The following is a 23,349-nucleotide window of genomic DNA, read 5'->3' as shown; positions in this document are numbered from 1 at the left end:
GTGGGAATTCTCTACCTAGGACAACCTTCCTTGCTGAAAGTCTTTGATTGTATGCAGCAGTCCTGGTGAGACTACCAATGTGCTCAGTCTCTCATTAGCAGAGACCCCTGCCCTTCTTGCTTCCTTGTAACATGCCCTGCTTGCCTTCATAATCCTTTTCAAAAGTCAATCAGTCCCCTGGCCCCTTTTTAACATCATTTTGTCTTTCTAAATACATGTCTGAAAGATGTGTGTCTGTATTTGCTCGAACATAAGGTATATCAAAGCCAAGAGAAAACTCAATCTGGCATGTAATTAGGGGGACCTTATGTGCCATTGACTGACTTCAAGGCTCACACAGTTTGTTGGAATAACTGTTGATCAAACAAGCTTCATCTTTGAAGTGTGTTCACAAATGGACTTTGAGTGTTCTTGTCTAACCTATTTTGGGTAATACCGGCAATTGTACACAGATCCCAGTATTGTTTTTTGTGCATGTACAGTAAGTGCTGCAAAGAGTATTTTAAGTTAGCTAATTTTAAGTAAGCTTATTTTTATAAGCTATTCATGGTACAGTGTAGTTAAAGAAAACCAAAGCAAACCAAAACTTAACCAATTGTGGTAATTGGTTCTAAGGCTAGCATCTATAGTTTTAGTGTGCTATAGATGCAGAAAGTAGATTGCATGTAGACAAATGTGTGTGTTCACCTGCTGTATAAATCTCACAAGCATATTCTTTCCAAGAAGGAATTAAAAAGCAATTTTAATAAAAAATAGTCAACTTTATTTCTCTCTGGTTAGCAAAACTAGTCATCAACATGCGGTTATTTACATCCAGCAAACGCATGTTTATTATAGTACATACAAGATACATCTAGAAAGGACATAAACATTTTTCCTCATACAAGACTCAGTGGCATTTTACTTAGGTACACTAGTCATTCATCTTTTTTTTAATACTTTTTTTCAATGCTCATAATGTCTTCAAAGAAGCAACACATTTTAGATGCAAGTTTACAGTAACGTGCAGACACTCTTTTACTGTTTCAGCTTTTCTGGTCTATTTTTTCCCTTATCTACCATCTGTAAATCCTTAATTAAAAAAATGATAACGGTGTATTCCTCCCCCTTACAAATAAGATAAAATAATTTCGTCGATTTTTCATTTACTGTATTTATTACAAATATCTCTGTGACGAAGAGGGCGTGGCCAGGCCATGAGGGTGCACGGCCAGTGCTGAATCAGATGATCAGCGGGAGAGCAACATAAAGGGGAGCCGGAGACGCCAGTTCGAGAGAGAGATGTTGACTTATGTTTCCTGGGCAAGGAGGAGGCGGGAACCGGCTGAACAGTCAACATAAAGTTTAACGATATAAAAGAACTTAAAAAAAACATAAAACATAAGGACACACATGCAGCGCAGCCGCATGCGTCTCTCTCTCTCTCTCGAACTGGCGTCTCCGGCTCCCCCATATCTCGCTCTCATGCTGATCATCTGATTCAGCGCCACGCCCTCCTCGTCACAATCTCTTTTTGTTAAGTGCTTATTAGGAAATACCTTTCCAAAAACTTATTTGAAGCTTGACTATGTGTAGGCTGGGCTGCTGGCCTCCTGCTAATCATGTGTATACAACCACTTACAGTATATTCTGGGGCAACAAGTCTAGTTGAGAGTGCATCGCCAGTAAGATGGAATAAAAACATTGATGTTGGGTAGATCACTACCTTCCAATATAAACTGTAAGCAGTTTTGATTAGTAGATTGTCAATGCTATTTTAATTAAGCTCTCATTGGCCCAGTGATTGATTTAGCTAAAATGTAATTTATGTAGGGACAAGGTGACACTTGAATAATCCTTTATCATTTTGCATCTTTAAAACCACAAATAGGAAGTATATACAGTACATAGTATATTTATTAATTTTTTGTAAACTTACCAAAAGGCTGATCACTACTTTAGAACTCAACTGAATAAAGTTAATCTCTAATGATTCCAAGAACAAACCTTTCAGCCAGTTTTTGACAATATGCTGCTTGTCTGAAAAGAGGAAGAGAGTGTCTTAAGGCAATTAAAAGTTGTGTTCAAAACAGCTTCTGTGAAATAACTGTTGGAATGTATGAATGTCCTTTGCACCACCTTGCTATTTTTTTTTTCTTTTTTGTTGCATAAAAAACAATGGTGTAAACCCACTGAGGCAAAAAATTAAAAATGCAGACAACTTTAAGAAACTATTCTATGTACAAGGCTTAGAGCATGTTCCCTTAGTTTCACAAGAGAAGGTACAAATGGTAAATGCTCAAGCAGAACACTCTGAGATACAGGTAAGACCTTATACATTTGGTGTACAGAATAAACTAAATGTATATTTCCACCAGGATGGCACTGTAATGGTTTAACTTTTCTGATTAATAAGTAATCTGTGTGTCTGCTCTTTTTAAAGGTGCAATTCAAATATTTTTTGCTATCCCTATACTTTATGATCAATGACATTAACCACTGGGTTTAAAAAAAAAAAAAAAAAAAAAACTGAGGTAAGGCTTAGATAATGGAGTTGCTTCCATTGTCATGGCAAGTCTCTGAAAGTGCAGAATGCACTGAGAATCCAAATTTAACATCTTTGTATGGGATGGAAATGGTGTTTCATGCTCTCATGTACCTGCTCCTTTCTAAAGGCCTTTTTGGGGTAATCAGAACTTGGAATTTATGTTGGGTTTTGAGATGTGGTGGGCAAAAGCACCCTTTCCTCTAACCTTTTTGGTCTTTCAGTCTCTCCAGGGGGAGGAAGGTGGAAGATGTGATTAGATGGACATGAAGATACTAAATCCTCTCTGTCTTAAGTTCTGTTCAAACGTAAGCTTTGCTGTTCAACTGCAATGAGCACTTGGAAAAAGCTCATCTACTGTCAGAACTAAATAAGAAATAAGAAATAAAAGAGTGTGAGGGACCTTATTTTTTGGAAAAGAAACCACAATATGATTGGTTGGCTATCAACAGTCTTTAAGTTATTCCCTTTCCCTTTCTTCTCTTTGCCCTTCTCATCACTCTGTTTTTTTGCACTCTGCTCACTGAAACATCTGGGGATGTTTCATGAGGACCCTTTCAATAATGCTCTCAAGCTCATTTTCACTGTCCTGTGGCGGTTGCCTCAGCTTATTGTAGTAATCATCCTCCCTGGTGAGTACAGGAGCTCGGGCTTGGTAATAAAACGATGGCCAACGACGTGGAGGTGACCGGGGTTTAGTCATTGGTACAGCTTTGAATGTCCGGGGATGAGGGACAATGTAATTTGGGAAGTAGATGTTCCTCTGAAAGGCTGGTGAGATCCTCGGATGAGACTGCACCCAGGGATGGGACATTTGTCTGGGGGAGTAATCAAAATCATAGTCCAGTGAGTTTCCCAGGACATCATTGAGGGAGAAAGAGGGCTTGGAATAGTAGTGGGATTTTGGTTTTGGACGCGGGATGTAGATGGGGTAATACCCTCGATAGGGTTTTTGATAGAAGTTGTAGGATGGGTAGGTACGAAAGGGCCACTGCTGCCTCGTCCAAATGTCTTGCTTGCTTGGCTTGACTGAAGCCCTGTCTTTGAACCAGGCTTTTAGTGGGCTTGTGTTAGGTTGGGGAGGCTTTGAGGGAGGAGGTTTACGTAACACTGTAGAAGGCGCAACAGGAGCTGGAGGCAGTATAAGAAGACGTTGCCATGGTAGATTTTCAGGAGCATCTTTTTTTTTCTTCTTCTCCACATCGCTAATAATGTCAACCACATCATCAGCTGGAAGATGCAGCTTACTGGAGATTTCAATCAACTTATCAATGGTCTGTGGGTCGATGTCGTCATCGTCATCATTAGTGTCTTCCTCATCAGAACGCTTATCTTCTGCACCATTGTTGTCCTGATACTTTTTCTTATCCTGTTTGACTATGTATTTCAGCAGCATGTCAGAAGCAATGTCTGCAAGCTTTTCCTCCTCTGCCTTTGCTCTTTGGGCCTCTGCTGCCTGTCTGCGTACCTCCTCTTGCTCTGCTTTGGCCTGAGCCTCCTCTTCTTCAGGGCTCAGCAATTCTTCATCCTCCTGATCCTCCTCATCTTCTTCTTCTGGGTCACCAAGGATGTTGCTAGGGTCATTCACGAAGTTGCCCCCTTTGTGTAAGGGCTGAATTTTGTTCTTCTCTTGTTCGAGCTGCCACTTTAACTTCTTTTTAGACAGGGCTAGGTCATTGCCATTGCCTTTGGGCTTGATCTCATTGTTCATGAGGCCATTACGGTCCAGGTAATCAAAATACTCCCCACGGCTCTCTCTATGGCCTGTGGAAGTGTCGCGCTCTCGCTTAATGGCTGTGCTGTAGCTCTGAAATTCCTCTAACATTGCCTCCAGATTCTTCACTTCCTCTGGGCTCAGCTGCTCTTCTTCCTCCCCTAACCCTTTTTTCTCTGCCTCCTGCCTGTCCTCCTCCTTGATCACCTTCTCTTTGGTGGCTCCGACCTGTGGTGCCACCTGCTCTTTTAATGGTATTGTTTGGCTGGTGGTGTGACTTGTCACTTTCTCTGTTAGCCGTTCTTCCTCCTCAGCTCTTTTTTTCTCTTCCTCCTCCTCTCTTTCTTTATCTTCTTTTTCTTGTGCTGCAGCAGCTGCAATGGCCAGCTCCAGCTCTTGATGACCATCTCTGTCTCTGTCTACACCCTGAAGATCTCTCTCCTTTTCCTCTTCTGTTCCTTTGTTTTCTCTTTGACTCATCTTCTCCTCCTGGGGCTTGTTAAGGGCCTCAAGAAGGACAGCTGCTAGGACTCTGGGATCCACATCTTTGAAAAGCTCATCATCTTCTTCATCATGTGCCATGCCCTGTTCCCCAGCTTGCTGAACAGATTGAGCCTGTTGCTGTGTAGAGAAGGATGCTGCATAGTTATCACTTGCTGTGTTCCTGTCTGCCGTCACTGGACTACAGGTTGCAGGCTTGACTTTAAAACTGATTAAAATGAAGAGGAAAATGACTAGGACATTTGAAGTTTGTTGGCACCAGGTCATGACCGTACATAGGGTGTTGAGCCTGAAAGAGATAGGAAGTTTTTTGTCATATACATTGAGGATTTTGTATTCTGCATAGATAAAATGAACAAACTTCATTTCTGTATGCCACAATTACAGAAAACACACACGCACACACACACATGTTGGTGCAGCTATCATTATGAGGACTCTCCATAGACATAATTATTTTTATACTGTACGAACTATAGATTCTATCTCCTAGACCTATCCCCCCACAAAAACTTTCTGCATTTTTACATTTTACGTTTAGTATGTTTTTTTAAGCGATTTGAATGATGGGGACACTAGAAATCTCCTCATAAACCACATTTATAGCATAATACCCTTGTAATTACTGGTTTGTAACCTTAAAAAAAATGTCCTCGTAAAATTTTCAGTCATTGGTAGTATGTTCTATTGCCTGCTGCTTAGCTGATTCTAATTGACTCTGCTTCCTGAGCTTGTGTGGCTCGCGAGGGCTCTGAAGCTCTTTATGCATGTGATTGCTTGCACGCGTGGCATAGGCTTAGGTATAGGCATAGGCATAGGGATAGGGATAGGCATAGGCATAGGTATAGGTTTAGGTGTAGGCATAGGCATAGGCATAAGCATAGGTATAGGCATAGGCATAGGTATAGGCATAGGCATAGGCATAGGTATAGGTATAGGCATAGGTATAGGCATAGGTATAGGTATAGGTACAGGCATAGGTATAGGCATAGGTATAGGTATAGGCATAGGTATAGGCATAGGTATAGGTATAGGCATAGGTATAGGCATAGGCATAGGCATAGGTATAGGCATAGGCATAGGCTTAGGTATAGGCATAGGCATAGGCATAGGCATAGGGATAGGCAGAGGCAGAGGCAGAGGCATAGGTATAGGTTTAGGTATAGGCATAGGCATAGGTATAGGCATAGGCATAGGCATAGGCTTAGGTATAGGCATAGGCATAGGCATAGGTATATGCATATGCATAGGCATAGGCACAGGCACAGGCACAGGCACAGGTATAGGTATAGGCATAGGCATAGGCATAGGCATAGGCATAGGCATAGGCATAGGCATAGGCACAGGCATAGGCATAGGCATAGGCACAGGCATAGGTATAGGCATAGGCATAGGTATAGGCATAGGCATAGGCATAGGTATAGGTATAGGTACAGGCATAGGTATAGGCATAGGTATAGGTATAGGTATAGGCATAGGCATAGGTATAGGCATAGGTATAGGTATAGGTATAGGTACAGGCATAGGTATAGGTATAGGCATAGGTATAGGTATAGGCATAGGTATAGGCATAGGCATAGGTATAGGTATAGGCATAGGTATAGGCATAGGTACAGGCATAGGTATAGGCATAGGTATAGGTATAGGCATAGGCAGAGGCATAGGTATAGGTATAGGTATAGGCATAGGCATAGGTATAGGCATATGCATAGGCATAGGCTTAGGTATAGGCATAGGCATAGGTATATGCATATGCATAGGCATAGGCACAGGCACAGGCACAGGTATAGGTATAGGTATAGGCATAGGCATAGGCATAGGCATAGGTATAGGTACAGGCATAGGTATAGGCATAGGTATAGGTATAGGCATAGGTATAGGCATAGGTATAGGTATAGGTACAGGCATAGGTATAGGCATAGGTATAGGTATAGGCATAGGTATAGGTATAGGTACAGGCATAGGTATAGGCATAGGTATAAGTATAGGCATAGGTACAGGTATAGGTTTAGGCATAGGTATAGGTATAGGCATAGGCATAGGTATAGGTATAGGTACAGGCATAGGTATAGGTACAGGAGGAAAACGCCTTAGCGGGGAGTTCTTCCGATGCGTGGGAGGTTAATAAGTTAGCAATAGCGTACAATCACGACCAGATCTCAGTATGACCATGAAAACCATGTTTGAGTTCTGAATTCAAAGAAAACCAAAAACTTTTTTGTGGTGCCACACAGCGTTGCCAAGATTCCAGGATTTAAAACATTGGAAGCACAATAACAATGCAAGTGAATAAAACTGCATTATTAACTCACATGTATCTGTAATATGATTAAACTCATACACGAGATAAAGCGTCCCCGACCTTTAAGCCTTGATCTTAACGACATACAGTAGATGTGTATGGTTAAATCTGATCTCCACTCATGCACAAGAAAACTCTGTGATAACAAATAATAACAATGCAGATATTATGCAGTGATAGTCAAATATGTGGCTATTGGCTTACATTGCCTGGGTTTACATGTCTAGTAAAGTTCTGTATTAGCCGTGCGTGCAATATGTCAAATGCTACAAAAACTCTTTATCTCTCGCCACATTCTGTTAATTAAATGACAGTGGGTGAAACTGCACCAGCGCAATTCTCCATTTTATTGAAGACCACATTCAATAGCTCCCCTCACATATGAAATGTCTAACTATTTTTAGTCTTTGCTCTCATAAGAATCGTATCTCCGAGATGTAAGCACAACTCGCACTGTAACACCTCCTATTCCCGCGCATCCATTGCCTCTAATGACAGAGAACTCTTGGGAGGTCTCATCAACAAAGCACGTTAATAATCCGGCTCTAAGAAGCCTTGTCCTCACGCAGGATTAGAATTAAGATTTAAGGGCGCATCTATCACAAACTGTACTCAGTAAGCCCAAACAGTCGACAAACAAAAAAAAAAAGAAAAAAAAAAAAAAAGAAAGAAAAACAGATGCTGAATGCTGTTATAAAAATGTATGTCAACATTTCTCTCCCAATGAGTACAATTAAGCATGAAAGACTAAACTAGGCAAAAGTGAAATTTAACTTAAACAAAAAGTCAAGGCAAAAGCAAAACAACATGTCTTTATCTCAATGTCTCTTGCGCGCTTTTGTGATTGGACTCGACGTCGTTATTTTGGGTATCTGATGGTGACGAGAAAGATGATGAAAAAATGAACAAGGGCGTGGTAATAATAAGCATTATGAGAACTGTGCTATTAATCATCCACTTCACCGTTATAATGAATTGTAAAAGTCATCATCACAATGACCATTGTCGCATATGGGCTTCAGTCACTAAAGTGTTTTTAATATGTTGCATTATTTCAGACTCCAGCAAGAAAGATTTCCAAATAAATGCTATACTTTAACTTTCTACATTAGCCTACTGCAAGGGCACTACATTACACATTATATGTAGGTGTTTAAAGTGCATTTTTTTAAAAATACCTTTACAATTCATCTCGGTCTAACACCTTTGTGTAACATTTTTGTGTTTACCAGAATGCCCTGTTCCTTCAGCCTTTAAAGATGTTAACGTGTAAACTGATCTTAACACCTCAGAGAGCCTTTCAAATTTTTAACCTGCATTATAATATACAGCATACTCCATATTTAATTCCCCACGCCTTCTGCCACTAGTGTTGGCTGTTACTATAAAAAGAGTGCCGGGACTTACCGGGAATCCTGTCAGGAGCTGCGCAGTCTGACGCACTTCTTGTGTCCTCTTCAAACGTTGTATTTAAGTTAGTCTCGTGATTTAGGTGTAAGAATCCTCTTCAACAATAAGAGTTTTGTTTGAATGTTGCTGATTTGTCTGTACGAGATTATCGTTTGTGTATGCCGTATGGTTGGGGTTTCTTTCACGGAGCTATGGGGATATTTTCAGCACCACGGTCAGCTCCCCGTGTTTATATTTCGGCCCCGCAGCACCCACGTGACTACACGTCACTCTGGCTCATTGACGTCACCCTCTTCATTGATAAGAATTTTCGTGCTGATCGAACCCCGCGTGTTCGCTACGCTGCAGTGCCCAGATGAATGAAAGGAAACGGGATGAATGAAATAGTCCTTTTTTTCTTTTTTTTTTATTTCTTTATTTATTTTTTTTTATTTATTTTTTTTACAACAACATGGTCCCTTCCATCTGCAGCTCCATACTGACAGCGCAGCACAAAATAACAGACAATCCTCATCATGATGTGCATGAGCCCCACGACCAAAGCGTACAAATGAAACACATCTATCACGGCTGGCGCTTGAATCGTTCAAACCTGGTGCAAAATCGGCCCAAAATGGAGCCTCCTCCGCAACTAAACGGTTTCTAAGATTTCTACAGGTCGTGACATTATGTTACAGGATGTTTTACAGAGCGTTTGATTTAAATAAATAAATAAAATAAAATAAATGTTTACTTCATCGTTATTATTAACAGCTGTTGCAAAGCTTTGTTCGAAAACATTTTCATTAACAAGTCTAGGTGGGGAAAAGATTAGGCTACAGTAAATGCCTAGGGGAGCGCGGGGCTAGTTGTAACACACGTGGTTTAAACGTTTCTTCACATGCTGGTAAGACTAAACTTCATTTGTTTACTTGATGCCATATCAAGACAAGTGTTTAGAAAATTAAAAATTGCGGCCAAAAAACAAACAACAACAACAACAACAACAAAAAAAAAAAAAAAAAAAAAAAAACGTTGGAAGATATCGCCAAAAGTATTTTTTTTTCATTTTTTTTTCTGAAAAAGCGATCATGTTATCATGATGACGTCATGAAAATGTTCGTAGACATTTTTTTAAATGTATTTTTTTTAACACTGGCCTCACTGCGTTAGAAACAGTCAAAGAGGGTCGGTGGTGCAGTGGGCGAGGACAGGTAGCCTAAATAAAGATGTAAGTGTACAATGGATGAAGCAACAATGTGCGAAAACATGCAGCATTAGAGCATCTTAGTAAATACTAGTATGTTTAATAAGTAAAATAGTAGGCTATATTTGTTTTTGTCTGCATTAGTTTTGAGTGACCCACCAAAAGTCCAGTAAACATAAACAAAGTTAATTAATATTTGGTGTGACCACCTTTGCCTTCAAAACAGCACCAATTCTCCTAGGTACACATGGACACAGTTTTTCTTGGTTGTTGGCAGATAGGATGTTCCAAGCTTCTTGAAGAATTCGCCACAGCTCTTCTATCTATTTTGGCTGTCTCAAGTGCTTCTGTCTCTTTATGTAATCTCAGACTGACAGGATGTTCAGTGGGGGGCTTTGTGGGGGACATGACATCTGTTGCAGGGCTCCCTGTTCTTCTATTCTAATCATTTCTATTTGCAAAAGTAATGTTTGAGAATGTAAAATATATATTTCCTATTGACACACTAAAGCTGAAGATATACATAACTATATCTTAAGATAAATGTTTTTGTGAAACATCTTAAGTGCCTAAAACTTTTGCACAGTACTGTATATATATAAATCTGTGCCCTTTTAATCCTTCCACCCCGTCCACCACTGATAGGTGTATGTATTCAATCATTCTAATCAAACATCTTATCTGTTATCAACTTTCATTAGATTGGTATAAAATGTTTTTTTTTCTTTTCAAAACTCTTGTAAAAAAACAAAGGGGAAAAGTATTACCTATCATCCATCCATGCCTTTTCCCTAATTTTTGCCTTATTCATTTCATTTACAACTGTCCACTGTGTCTGGGGAAAAAAAACAAGTCAATTTCTTTAAGTTCAAGTTGAATGCATTAAGGCATTCAAGGAAGGGTATTTTGGACATGTCAATAATACACCTAATAACAGCTCATAACATCACCTTTTTTCCATGAGATTCACAAACAGTGAGACTCGACGCAACGGCTTTAATGGTAAAAACTAGGGCTGGGAATTGCCACAGACCTCCTGACTTGATATTACAATGATATTTTCATGCAGATTCAATATGTATTGCGAATTTTTTAAGTATTGCGATTCTGTAAGTATCGATTGGATGTTTTTATATATTTAGCTGTGTTAACTCCTTTTTCTCATGAAAAAATGTCTATTGAAGAACAGTTGTGTCTGAAATGACATTTGTTTCACCCTGTAATACAGTATTTGCAGGTAGGTAGAAATGTGTAAAACTATTAATTTAAAACTACTAATTGACCACACAGTGGAGGAACCCATGTATAATTAGGCTGCATTATGTCCATGTTAGGGAGCCACAGAAGGGAGGTTGAAAGGCTGGCTCACTGGTGTAGTCAAAACAACCTTGAGCTGAACACGCTCAAAACAGTGGAGATCATTGTGGACTTTAGGAGGAACACCCCAACACTGACCCCCCTCACCATTCTAAACAGCACTGTGGCAGCAGTGGAGTCATTCAGGTTCCTGGGCACTACCATCTCACAGGACCTGAAGTGGGAGACCCACATTGACTCCATTGCGAAAAAGGCCCAGCAGAGTTTGTACTTCCTTCACCAGTAGAGGAAATTCAACCTGCCACAGGCGCTGCTGATACAGTTCTACTCAGCAGTCATTGAGTCTGTCCTCTGCACTTCAATAACTGTCTGGTTTGGTTCAGCTATGAAATCAGACATCAGAAGACTACAAAGGTCAGTTTGGACTGCTGAGAGGATTATTGGTTGCCCCCTGCCCTCCCTTCAAGAACTATACACTTCCAGAGTGAGGAAAAAGGCTGGAAAAATCACTCTGGACCCCACTCACCCTGCCCACTACCTTTCTGAACTGTTGCCTTCTGGACAGCACTACAGTTAAAACTACCCCATTGAGCAATGATTATGTGCAATACACAGCTTAGTCTATTTATATTTATCCAACATACCACACCTCTTCTGCCATTACATTCCCTTGCTTCTGTATATAACAGATTTGTATTTGCATATTGTACATATTGTCCTATTGTGTATTTCCATATATATTTTATTTTCTATTCACTTTTATTTTTATACTATATTTTTATTATTATCTCTGTCTTGTTTTTGTATTGTTGTACACTGGAAGCTCCTGTCACCAAGACAAATTCCTTGAATGTGTAAGTATACAGGGGGGTTACAGTGTGAATAATGTACATGTTTCCATTGATCATAGTATAAATATTGGGGGGTTGTAATGCCTGACAAATTCCCTCACCGTGGTAAAGATAGTTTGCGGTTTGAAATTCAGACTTTGCGCTGTCGTAGACATGTAAATAATGTTGCATGTGATTCTTCATGATTTGTTAATTCAGATGACATGATCCTCCACTCTGCGGTCGGTCATTTAAATATTACGACTCTTCATTTTCTAAAGTAAATTGCTCCAGATGTTGAACACCTAGAAGACTGAAACCACTCTCGTCTTGACCAGTCTGATTTGTTAATTTTTTAACAGCAGTTTGTTTTCATGTCAACCCTTTTTAAGTCCATGAGTCAGGACAGTGACAAATAAGCACTCTTCACTTTTCGCTCTTCACTTTCACATTTCCAGCAAACACGCAATCTGTGTTCATGCAACTTGTTTTAGATAGAGCCTGATTTGTGAAAACTTTCACAATCACATTTGGTCGCATTTGATTGTGTCTTACTTCTCTACCCATTGATGATTTGTTAATTTTTTCACAGATCAGTTTTTGTCTCTTAACCATTTTTTAAGTTTTGGAGTCAACAGTTTACCTAAAAAATATGTGTTATAGGCTTTGAGAGGTTACATTCTAGAAACATGATAATTACGATGGAAAAACATTAGTTTCACACAAAACTGGATTGTGAAAACTTCACAATCAACAGATTGTAACAGATTGATTTTAGTCATTTTAATGGCTTCATGCATATTGGCATTGTAAAAAATTAAGGATATACGCCATAAAAGTAATAAAAGGCTTATAATTTTAATTCATAGTTGGCTCAAAATGGCCTTTATGATGTGAATTTTTTCACAGTTCAGTTAATATCAGTTCATCAGAAAAAATATTATTTAGACCTTAGGATAGTTTAGGAATAGTTTGTCTCAAGAATCGTGATTTGTAACAGAATCTATTTTTTCTCCCACCCCTAGTAAAAACCAGACTATAAAGTGTCACCTTCACTATTTCTACATTATTCTAAGTAAATTATTTTCTTGGTGTTTGAAAAGACAGTCAGGTACTTTTATATATACCAGCAGTGTTAATATATGTTATTACAGTTAAGACCCACACAGACTGCAGGGTGACCACCCCCTACTGGCCTCACTAATATTTCTTCCAGCAGCAACCTTAGTTTTAACCAGGAGGTCTCCCATTCAGGTACTGACCAGGCTCAACCCAGCTTAGCTTCATTGGGCAACCAGGCAAGAGCTGCATGGTGATATAGCTGCTAGGAAAAATCACATAAAGGCCACATAAAATTAATCCATATGACTTCAGTGGTTAAATCCATGTCTTCAGAAGTGATATGACATGTGAAGGTGAGAAACAGATAATTTCCACTTTCATAAATCTCCACTTTCACTTTCAAAATGTGAAAGAATGTGATAGTGGAGATTTATGGTAAAAAAAAAATAACTTAAATATTGATCCGTTTCTTACCCACATCTGCTTCAAAGGTCTGATCACCATTCACTTGCATTGAATGGACCAACAGAGCTGAGATATTCTTCTAAAAATCTTTGTGTTCTCCAGAAGAAAGAAAGTCATACACATCTGGGATGGGATGAGGATGAGTAAATGATGAGACTGTTTTCATTTTTGGGTGAAATATCCCTTTAAAACCCATTCTCTGACCATGAATAATAAAAGAAGCGCTTACATTGATCTAAAGTTTTACTCTATTTCTACCTGTTGTATGGGTCATAATAGCCTATAACAGGCTATACTGCAAAATAGTCTATTTTGACAGTGGGAGTCCGTTTAGGCTGTTTGAAAGTATGGTTTGGCATGTTTTGTGTGTGTGCAGGTCGTCGTCCGTGGTACTACCAGATAAAAGAAAAGACAATACTGCCATGCAGAATCCTTAAAACGTTAATACTGTTAAGCATGAACAAATTGGTTTAGCACATGCTGAAAAGGAGTTGACAATGGCTTTACAAGGCTGTCAGCAAAGATATTGTTTCTGTAACTATAGCTGTCTGTTTACGTTAACTTCACGCAGGAGCAGACAAGAATTACGTTCTGCCTCAGAAAATTAACAGCACTCTGTTGACAAACGACCTAACCCACCATGATCTCTTGTCATTAAAAACAACGTCTCCTCACCTCCATCATTTCCGCCCTGTGCTGCGTCGCAGGATGGGAAATGCAGCGTTGGCGTTCTTTGCATAGGCGGTGGGGCTGTGCAGACTGATAGTCTGACTAGGAGTTAATGAGGTGGCATGCACCGTATCTTGGTCCTTAGATGAATCTCTTTTGCTAGAGCAACCACCATTTCAAACCCTGAAGCCTTCCAAGGCCGCTTTTTAAAATAAATCCATTTATAATCGATTAAAAAAACTAACTGTGGGATGGTTGCCATTAGTTTGGAAATTTTGTAATCTCTATAAAAAAAATATAAAAAATAAAAAAAATCTCGCCTGCCCACACTTACAAGCAAAGGGATGTTCATGTCATGTTAACATAAAGTCATATTAACATAAAGTACTGTAATATCCAAACAGGATTCCCTCTCAGTTTGACAAGATGTGAGCACCACCTCCCAATTTCAAATAGGCCTACAAATGCTAACTTTTTGACCTACAATTCTGAGGTGGTACAAATTTAATTAAAGATCTAAATAAAGTGAATAGCTGGAAATAAATCCAGTGATTTTAATTAGCACCATATCACCTAACTGTCATGGTCGTATGAAGCATTTCAACAGCTATTAAGTTATTCTCCATTTCTGGGTAGTGTGATGGTTGACACAAAGCTTCCTAGGAAGAATGCATCAATATTAAACATTCACAAAAATGTTGCATATTGGCACGTCATTTTATCATTCCATTTTTGGAACTTTCCAATCAGTCCAACAGATCAGTGTCGAGATTTGCAAATATGAAGCAGTAGGCCCTACATTAGCTCTTTAGATTGCTGAAATGAACCAACTCTGTGGGTGCGCATGCTAAATGATCTTTTAAAATTCAACAATAATGAGAGAGGAAGTGCTCATTTACTTTTCCATTACACACATGGATCATCCACTAAAACTCTGTCAGTGAAGGAATCATTAAATTACACCCATGAATTCGATGATGGTGCACTGAGTCAAATTAACACTGTCACGGAGACTGAAAAGGAACTGCACTGACAACTTTTAATTCACACATTACATACTGTGAGATAAGCTTTCTAATTTAAGGTACATTTTATCATTTTTGCACTACACATAGAACTTTATTCTTAATTTTTTTTGATTCAGTGTTTGGCTGGGCTTATCTAACTGCTTTAGAGCCAGGCAACCTGCCACAGCCCTTCGAAGGGAGTGAGATCTATCTTCATTACATTTTACAGAAGTTGAGTACTTTAAACCATTTACAGTACTTGCTCTGTTTATCTTCATTTGGATTTCTCATAAAAATATTGTTTCTCACTAAATTGATAATGATTGTTTGTGTTTTCATTTTCCTTTAATAAATTGTGATAGGTATCATACAGAACATCTTTTATTGAAGAAAAATGTGAATGCAAACATATTAAAGGTGCACTCGCTATTTTTTTCCTCATTAAATATTTTTTGCCCCTAAACAAATGAATTGTAATTCCCTTCCAAGAGGTAACTTCGATGATGCGTCTGAAGCTGCCATGGGAGCACCACCCAGGGGGTGTTGACTTTGAAACCATATACCATCACACCAATTTGACTGGCTGGTGATGCTTGGCATACCACCTATGCTGATGTCATCATGGGGATATAAGCTGGAGCCCAATGTCACACCATCAGAATTTTCCTCTTTTTGGGCATGAGGGCGGGATACAGAGTATGAGTATTTTGAGGAGGATTTGTTGCCACAAGCCTTGCGCACCTTCAGTGCTCCAAATAAAGCGTCTTCTCCAGTGCTTGTGATTACCTGAGCCATGAGGTTGATGCACATGATCCAATCACATTTGGTGTAATGGACGAAGAGGGTGATCCTATATCGCTGGAGGCCTATGATCCTCAGACCTGGTCACGTTCAGTTGACGAGCAGAGAGTCATGTCAGCAGCTCATTTGACTGATGAACGCATTCAATCCATTATCCTACACTTGAAGAATTTCAAACTGGGGAGAGCCCTGTCATTGCGTCATTTTCAGTGCTGGGTTTATTGGCCACTGCAGCCACCTTCACCCTGCTAGGCTTGCTATGGATGAGACCCCTCAGGTGCTGGATCAGCCCGAGGGTCTGTCATCATGCCTGGCGATATGGTCACCACCGCCTCATAGTAACATGTAGCTGTTTTGCCACACTAGCTATTTGGAGGGGGACTACATTTTATTGGAAAGGTGTAACACTCGCCAAGATGGGCAGACACAAATATGTCACCACGGACGCATCCTACACAGGCTGTGAAGGATTGTGTGAAGGACATCAGGAGTTTGGCACCTGGATAGGTGCACAAATTGGGGCACATTAATTGCTTGGAACTGCTTGCAGTCCTCTTGGCTCTGAAAGCCTTTCGATAAGATGTGCAGAGGGTCTCAAGTCCTGATCCATTCGGACAGCACAGCAGTCGTGGCATACAGAAATCACCAAGGAGGTGTGAGGTCACAACCAGTGCTGAACCTGGCAAACCGAATTCTCCTCTGAAGCAAGTTATGTCTCCTGTCCATATGTGCAATGCACGTCCCCAGCCACATAAATAACAGAGCAGATTTACTCTTGCGTCAGGGTGTCTGGATGGGGGAATGGAGAATCCACCCTCTGTCAGTTCAGAGGATTTGAGAGGTGTTTGGGGTAGACCTGGTGGACCTGTTTGCCTTCCAGGAGACCATGGGTTGTCGCCTCTGGTACTCCATGACAATGCAAGCTCCACTATTCTTTTATGCCTTAGCTCACAATGGCCTGTGGGAGGCATTATGGTATATGGCTCCCATAGCGTCAGCTTCTAAAACAGCTCACGTCACCTGGACATGATAAAATGAAATGAGAGGCAGCAACTGATTTTTCGCTGTTAGGGGATGAGAGACACGCTCTCCTAACTTTCAGTCAGAAAATCCTGATGGTGTGGTCACGATAATGTCAGCATAGGTGGAGTGCCAAGTATCACCAGCCAATCAAATTGCTGTGATTGTATAGGGTTTCAAAGTCAATGGCATCCATGCCCCTAGGTGTCAGTGTAATTCCAAGATGACATAAACAAAAAAATTACTGTCTGCAACTTTAAATATAGTTTGTAAAGAAAAAACAAAACAATGCAATGCATTCAGAGCTCTGCACATCAAGACACTTATGAAGCTGTCTTTATTTCCTCAATGGCTATTCTTGTTTGAAATAACTAGCCATTTACTGCCTTGCTGCAGATTTAGTGAAAAATCACAGCTGGACGTGATTTATAAGCATTCATATTTTTGGAGAATGGCCTACATCACGTTAATGTTCAAAGATTAAGAACATGGTTTTTGAAATTTCTGGCGTTCCAATGCACCGTTTGAATATTCTTTTACCACAGGAGATTTGACAGCTAGAAATAGATAGGAATTGACTAGATAAAAGCAAATATCCAAAGAGGGAATGAACATTCTGAGTGATTAGTTTTTTCCTATTGGACTGAGTGCCCTTTTTCCATTCACTTTTTGCGCTATTTTGTATCGACAAAGTGAAAATGCATAATGCCGTCTTCTGCCTGTTTCCATTAAAATGGCCTTTTATCAATAAAATTGGTGTGCATGATGACGTCATGCCTTAAAAAACACTTTGTCGCATACGTTTTGGTTTATCACAACAGAAATCTGCCCTTAAGCCGTTTCCATAAAGAAATGTGTGTTTATCGCTAATTCGCCTCCCAGATGTCCCTAGTTTTTTGCTCCGAAGTTTTAGTAAAATGGGGAGATTATTGAGACAGTTCATTGAAATTAGCCAGCTTACTGTCATTTTAATTTCACAAATAAAAGCAATCAGAAGAGGAGGAACTGCAATAAAAAAGGAACAGTTGCCCTTCTGATAGGACTGTAATTTTGGTCCTGATGTTGTGCCTCTAGCAGGTTGCCACCTGTTCCGACCCGAAAGCAGATCGTCATGGCCCTGTTCAAGCTGGCAACCTGCACTAAGTAGCGGGGGAAACTTTCAGTCTTAGTATAAAGACCATCAATTGATGTGTATATTCTGTGTGCACAGCTATTAAAGAAAAACTTATGTGGTGTAATATCAGAGTTTACATATACAGTCATGTAAAAAAGAAAGTACACCCTCCTTTAATTTTATGGTTTTACGTATCAGGACATAATAAAAATCATCTGGTCCTTAGCAGGTCTTAAAATTAGGTAAATATAATCTCAGATGAACAACACATGACATATTACACCATGTCATGATTTAACAAAAATAAAACCAAAATGGAGAAGCCATGTGTGAAAAAATAAGTACACCTTATGATTCAATAGCTTGTAGAACCACCTTTAGCAGCAATAACTTCAAGTAATCGTTTTCTGTATGACTTTATCAGTTTCTCACATCGTTGTGGAGGAATTTTGGCCCACTTTTCTTTACAACGTTGCTTCAGTTCATTGAGGTTTGCGGGCATTTGTTTATGCACAGCTCTCTTAAGGTCCTGCCACAGCATTTCAATCGGTTTTGGGTCTGGACTTTGACTGGGCCATTGCAACACCTTGATTCTTTTCTTTTTCAGCCATTCTGTTGTAGATTTGTTGGTGTGCTTCAGATCATTGTCCTGTTGCATGACCCAATTTCAGCCAAGATTAGCTATCAGACAGATGACCACACATTTGACTCTAGAATACTATGGTATACAGAGGAGTTCATGGTCGACTCAAGGACTGCAAGGTGCCCAGGTCCTGTGGCTGCAAAACAAGCCCAAATTACCACCCCTCCACCAGTGCTTGACAGTTGTTATGAGGTGTTTGTGCTAATATGCTGTGTATGGTTTTCACCAAACGTGGCGCTGTGCATTATGGCCAAACATCTCCACTTTGGTCTCGTCTGTCCAAAGGACAGTGTTCCAGAAGTCCTGTGGTTTGTTCAAATGCAACTTTACAAACATAAGCCATGCTGCCATGTTCTTTTTAGAGAGAAGAGGCTTTCCCTGGCAACCCTTCAAAACAAGCCATACTTGTTCAGTCTTTTTCTAATTGTAGTATCATGAACTTTAACATTTAACATGCCAACCGAGGCCTGTAGAATCTGAGATGTAACTCTTTGGGTTTTTTGCAATTCCTCAGAGCATTGCACGGTCTGACCTTGGGGTGAATTTGCTGGGACGTCTACTCCTGGGAAGACTGGCAACTGTCTTGAATGTTTTCCACTTGTGAATAATCTTTATCACTGTAGAATGATGGACTTTAAATTGTTTGGAAATGGCCTTATAACCCTTCCCAGATTGATGGGCAGCAACAATTGCTTATCTAAGATCATTGTTGATGTCATTCCTCCTTTGAATAGTGTTAACACACACCTGAATGCTCCAGACCAGCAAACTGCTAAAACTTCAGCTTTTATAGAGGTGGTCACACTTGCTGATGATCAATTAATCAAGGGCATTTGATTAGCAGCACCTGGCTACTACTTACCCTCTTAATTCCTATGGAAGCAGTAAGGGTGTACTTAGTTTTCACACATGGCTTCTCCATTTTGGCTTTATTTTTGTTAAATAAATCATGACACGTTGTAATATATCATGTGTTGTTGTTCATCTGAGGTTGTATTTACCTAATTTTAAGACCTGCTAAGGACCAGATGATTTTTATTATGTCCTGATATGTAAAACCATAGAACTCAAGGAGGGTGTACTTTCTTTTTCATATGACTGTATGATACATTCCTGATATTCAATAGGCTATTTTGAAAAATCATCTAATCTAAAGCATTGCCATCTCAACTGCATTATGTCCCGCATATTTCTCCAGCAACATTTAATGACCAACTGAACTTGATTATCATCTAAAATTAATTTTAGCATCATAATGCAATTTACATTTTCTGAAGAAGCTCAGCAAATGCGATCCGAGGTAAAGAGGGTTGGATTTAAAATATTTATAAAAGTTTTAAAATGTTCAAAAGCTCGTTTTCTGAAAGTGAACTCATTGGACAAATAGTTCTGATAGTTTATAGTCTTGAAAAAAGTGTAGAACATTCTGAGAATGTCATTCAGCTGACTTTTTTCATCTACAGAACAGGGTAAGGCTAATTTAAGTTTGTGTAAAGAAAAGGCATATATAGGTCTAAAAATATATTTAAAAAATTCGTTTGGTAATTTCTTTTTTTAATTTAATGCTTTTTTCATTTGGTAATTTATTTAATTTAATACAAGGAATTTTGCCGGCATTTTTTCAAAAGTAAACTAAACAATAATTTAATAGAATTGGGTTATATGTTAGTGTTCCAAAAAAGCACACTGATGCTTTTCTCCTAGTATTGTGTATTTATTTTTAATTTAAAACATCTTTGTACATAGAAATGATATGTTTTATGTTTTGTGGGCTAATTCCGTGACTGACGTCTATTATTTTGAATGGTGTGGAAAAGCAACTTTAATAAATAAATGGATGGCTACCGCGATTAAACTAATCACAAACAGTAGCCATTCATTTGTTCTCCTTGCACTTGTTGAATGAAATGAGATATTTGTGTTGGCACTCCTGGAGTGTCATGTTTGCAGTATCGGATCTATATGCCATTAAGGTCAATCCATAATGACGTGCAATAAATTGGCTTTTAAGGATGTATACCTTGTCATCATGATTAACACAGGCTAAGGATTGGGGCAAGTTCTGTCACGTGACACTACATATTTGCGTTAATGCCAATTTTCTCGGGAAAAAATGTTTCCAAACCAGTTTTTCATGACATTTTATGTATCGACATAGATTTTATGTGCTAGAGTTAAACGTAAAAATATTATGTTGACACTTGTGAAATTTTTGCGATTTCCATCAGCTTTATTTTGATGCGCTAAAACTTTTTTCACAAAAAATCCTTGGATGGAAACGTAGTTACAGATATTGCTACATACTGTATCCTATTGCTCTTCAGCAGAGCAGTAGATTTGTAGATTTGGAGGATGGTGGGACATTGAAAACCTGTGTATCCTAATACACACTCACTATTTGTAATAATGTTATTTGAATGATGCAAGCATATCCATAGCAACAGAGGTTACACATCATGTGATCAAATTATGGTGAAAATTATGTGTTTCAAAGTTTCTCACTTTTATATATATATATATATATATATATATATATATATATATATATATATATATATATATATATATATATATATATATATATATATATATATATATATATATATTGTGGCATGGGGGGCGTGGTCATGTGTCTGTCTGCGGGAGAGGGAAAGCGGTAAGGCTCCTCACCTGGGCTGTAATTACTCTAACACCTGTCTCTCATTACAGTGATGGTGGAGGGTGACCTGATAAGGCTCGCCAAAGCGTCAGAGTGGGAGAGAGAGTGGCTATGAGCAGTGGTGTCTGAAGGACAAGCAGCAAAACCCAAAGACTGCAGTTGGCCACTGAGAGCTGTTTCTTTTTTGTGTTGATCAGACGTGTGTGTAGAGAATAAATACTCAACTGTTCGTTGTCTCCTGACTCCTCCATTGCCCACAAACTTGGATCTTTCACAGTGGTGCCGAAAACCAGGCTTTGGAGGAGAACGCCGTTATGGAGTCCGTACCGCTGGGCGAATTCTTCAAGACCCTCTTTTGCATCCAGCAAAATCAGCATCAAGCCCTAATGGATGTACAGCATTTCCAAGTCCTGCTCCAGGCACAAGCGAAGGACCGTCAGGTGCTCCGGAGCCTGATCGCCAGAGTGGGGGCTGGCGCTGTGACCTCCCCGGAGCCCACCCCACCCGTGGCCCTGATGAAGATGGGGCTGAATGATGACACGGAGGCCTTCCTAGATTTGTTTGAGAAGAGGGAGGAGGTATGGAAGTGTCCTCCTGACCAGTGGGCGGCCCGCTTATGACCTCTACTCTCCGCAAATTACCGCCGCCTCCTTGACTACCAACACCTAAAGAAGACCATCCAGCAATGGGTGGGTCATAGCCCCAATCAGAGTCATCAGCTCTTTAGATCCCTGAGCTTTGGGAAGCATGGCCACCTGTTCGCTTTTGCCCACCAGTTCCAGAATGCCTGCCTGAAATTGTTGCTGGCAGAGGGAACCTGTGGCACTGTGGAGGTTGTTGATCTGGTGTTACTGGAGAAGTTTGTCTCCAAACTTCCTCAAGGAATGTCTGAGTGGGTTCAGTGCCACCACAGAGGCTGTCCAGCTGGCAGAGGACTACATGGAGGCGTTTCCAGGAGGCAGCGATACAGTGATTTTTTTCATCTCCCTCTTGTCTCTCTGCTCTCTTTCCACTCCCTGTATGTCACTCCCCCCCCCCCCCAATTCCTCCCAGTCCCACCCAGTTCCGGCTCCCTGGAAGCCTCCCGACGCTCCACAGGCCACCTCCGATCGGGCAGGGGCGTATCGGATACCGTTAAGAGTAAAAGGGAATACACATAAAGCTTTGGTGGATTCGGGTTGTTCCCAAACATCTATCCACCAACGCTTGGTGCAAGGCGGGGCACTGGGTAAGAATAAACAGGTGAGGTGTGTGCATGGTGACATTCACATGTATCCGGTGGTTACCACTGAGATACGATTCAGGGGAAAAAGGCATAGAGTCGAGGCCGCGGTTAATTTCCACCTCACCCATCCACTAATTCTTAAGAAATAATTGGCCTGGTTTTAAAAATTTATTGAGGGTAATGTGTGTGGATGGGTCCTGCAAAGTGGTGTCATGGTGTGTGACATGCGACGCTATGGCTGAAGAGGCAGTGCCAGGGCTGTCGACGGCGGCCCTGCGTCATGATGCAGATGAGGGAATTCCTGTATTAAGGGGCTTCCCTGAGGGGGATTTCCATCTGGAGCAGATGCGTGACAAGTCCCTCAAGCACGCCTTTGATCAAGTGAAAGTAATTGATGGTCAACAGCTCCAACCTAATGTGGTGCTCAAATACCCATACTTTTCTATTATTAAAGAGCGGTTGTATCGAGTGACGCAGGACACTCAGACCATGAGAATACAACTCAGCTATTAGTACCAAAGAGCCGTCGGGAAACACTCTTCCAGGCGGCTCACTATAACCCGATGGCTGGTCTCTTAGGTCACGAAAAGACTTTGAACCGTATAATGGCCCGTTTTTGTTTTGGCTGGGCATTCACGGCAATGTACGTAAATGTTGTGCGGCGTGCCGCAAATGTTAGTTGGTGAACCCACCGGCCACCCTAAAAGTGGCATTGCGCCCTCTGCCATTGATCGATGTCCCCTTCGAGAGAATTGGCATGGACCTCGTCGGGCCATTAGAATGGACTGCATGCGGCCATCACTTTGTATTAGTTCTGGTGGACTATACAACGCGATATCCGGAAGCAGTGCCTCTACGTAACATCTCAGCACGTAGTGTTGCAGAGGCATTCTTCAAAAT

The 23,349-nt window shown here is 40.2% G+C and overlaps 1 protein-coding gene across 1 annotated transcript; it reads right to left on the bottom strand.

Annotated features, from left to right (window-relative positions):
• Positions 1-740: 740 nt before the first annotated feature.
• Positions 741-8,719, bottom strand: vgf (VGF nerve growth factor inducible). Its single transcript, XM_051700889.1, has 2 exons — positions 8,449-8,719; positions 741-5,028 (listed from the first exon to the last, which is right to left on the bottom strand). The coding sequence occupies exon 2, from the start codon at positions 5,004-5,006 to the stop codon at positions 3,045-3,047; it is 1,962 nt and encodes a 653-aa protein (XP_051556849.1). The 5' UTR covers positions 5,007-5,028; positions 8,449-8,719; the 3' UTR covers positions 741-3,044.
• Between the last annotated feature and the right edge of the window lie 14,630 nt (positions 8,720-23,349).

Source organism: Myxocyprinus asiaticus, chromosome 1, assembly GCF_019703515.2.
Source record: "Myxocyprinus asiaticus isolate MX2 ecotype Aquarium Trade chromosome 1, UBuf_Myxa_2, whole genome shotgun sequence".
NCBI lineage: Eukaryota > Metazoa > Chordata > Actinopteri > Cypriniformes > Catostomidae > Myxocyprinus > Myxocyprinus asiaticus.
This window is presented reverse-complemented; position numbering and strand designations above follow the sequence as displayed.

Bases quoted from the DNA above. Each gene is read 5' to 3' on its own strand.
- vgf (XM_051700889.1), bottom strand. From the start codon at position 5,006: ATGACCTGGTGCCAACAAACTTCAAATGTCCTAGTCATTTTCCTCTTC.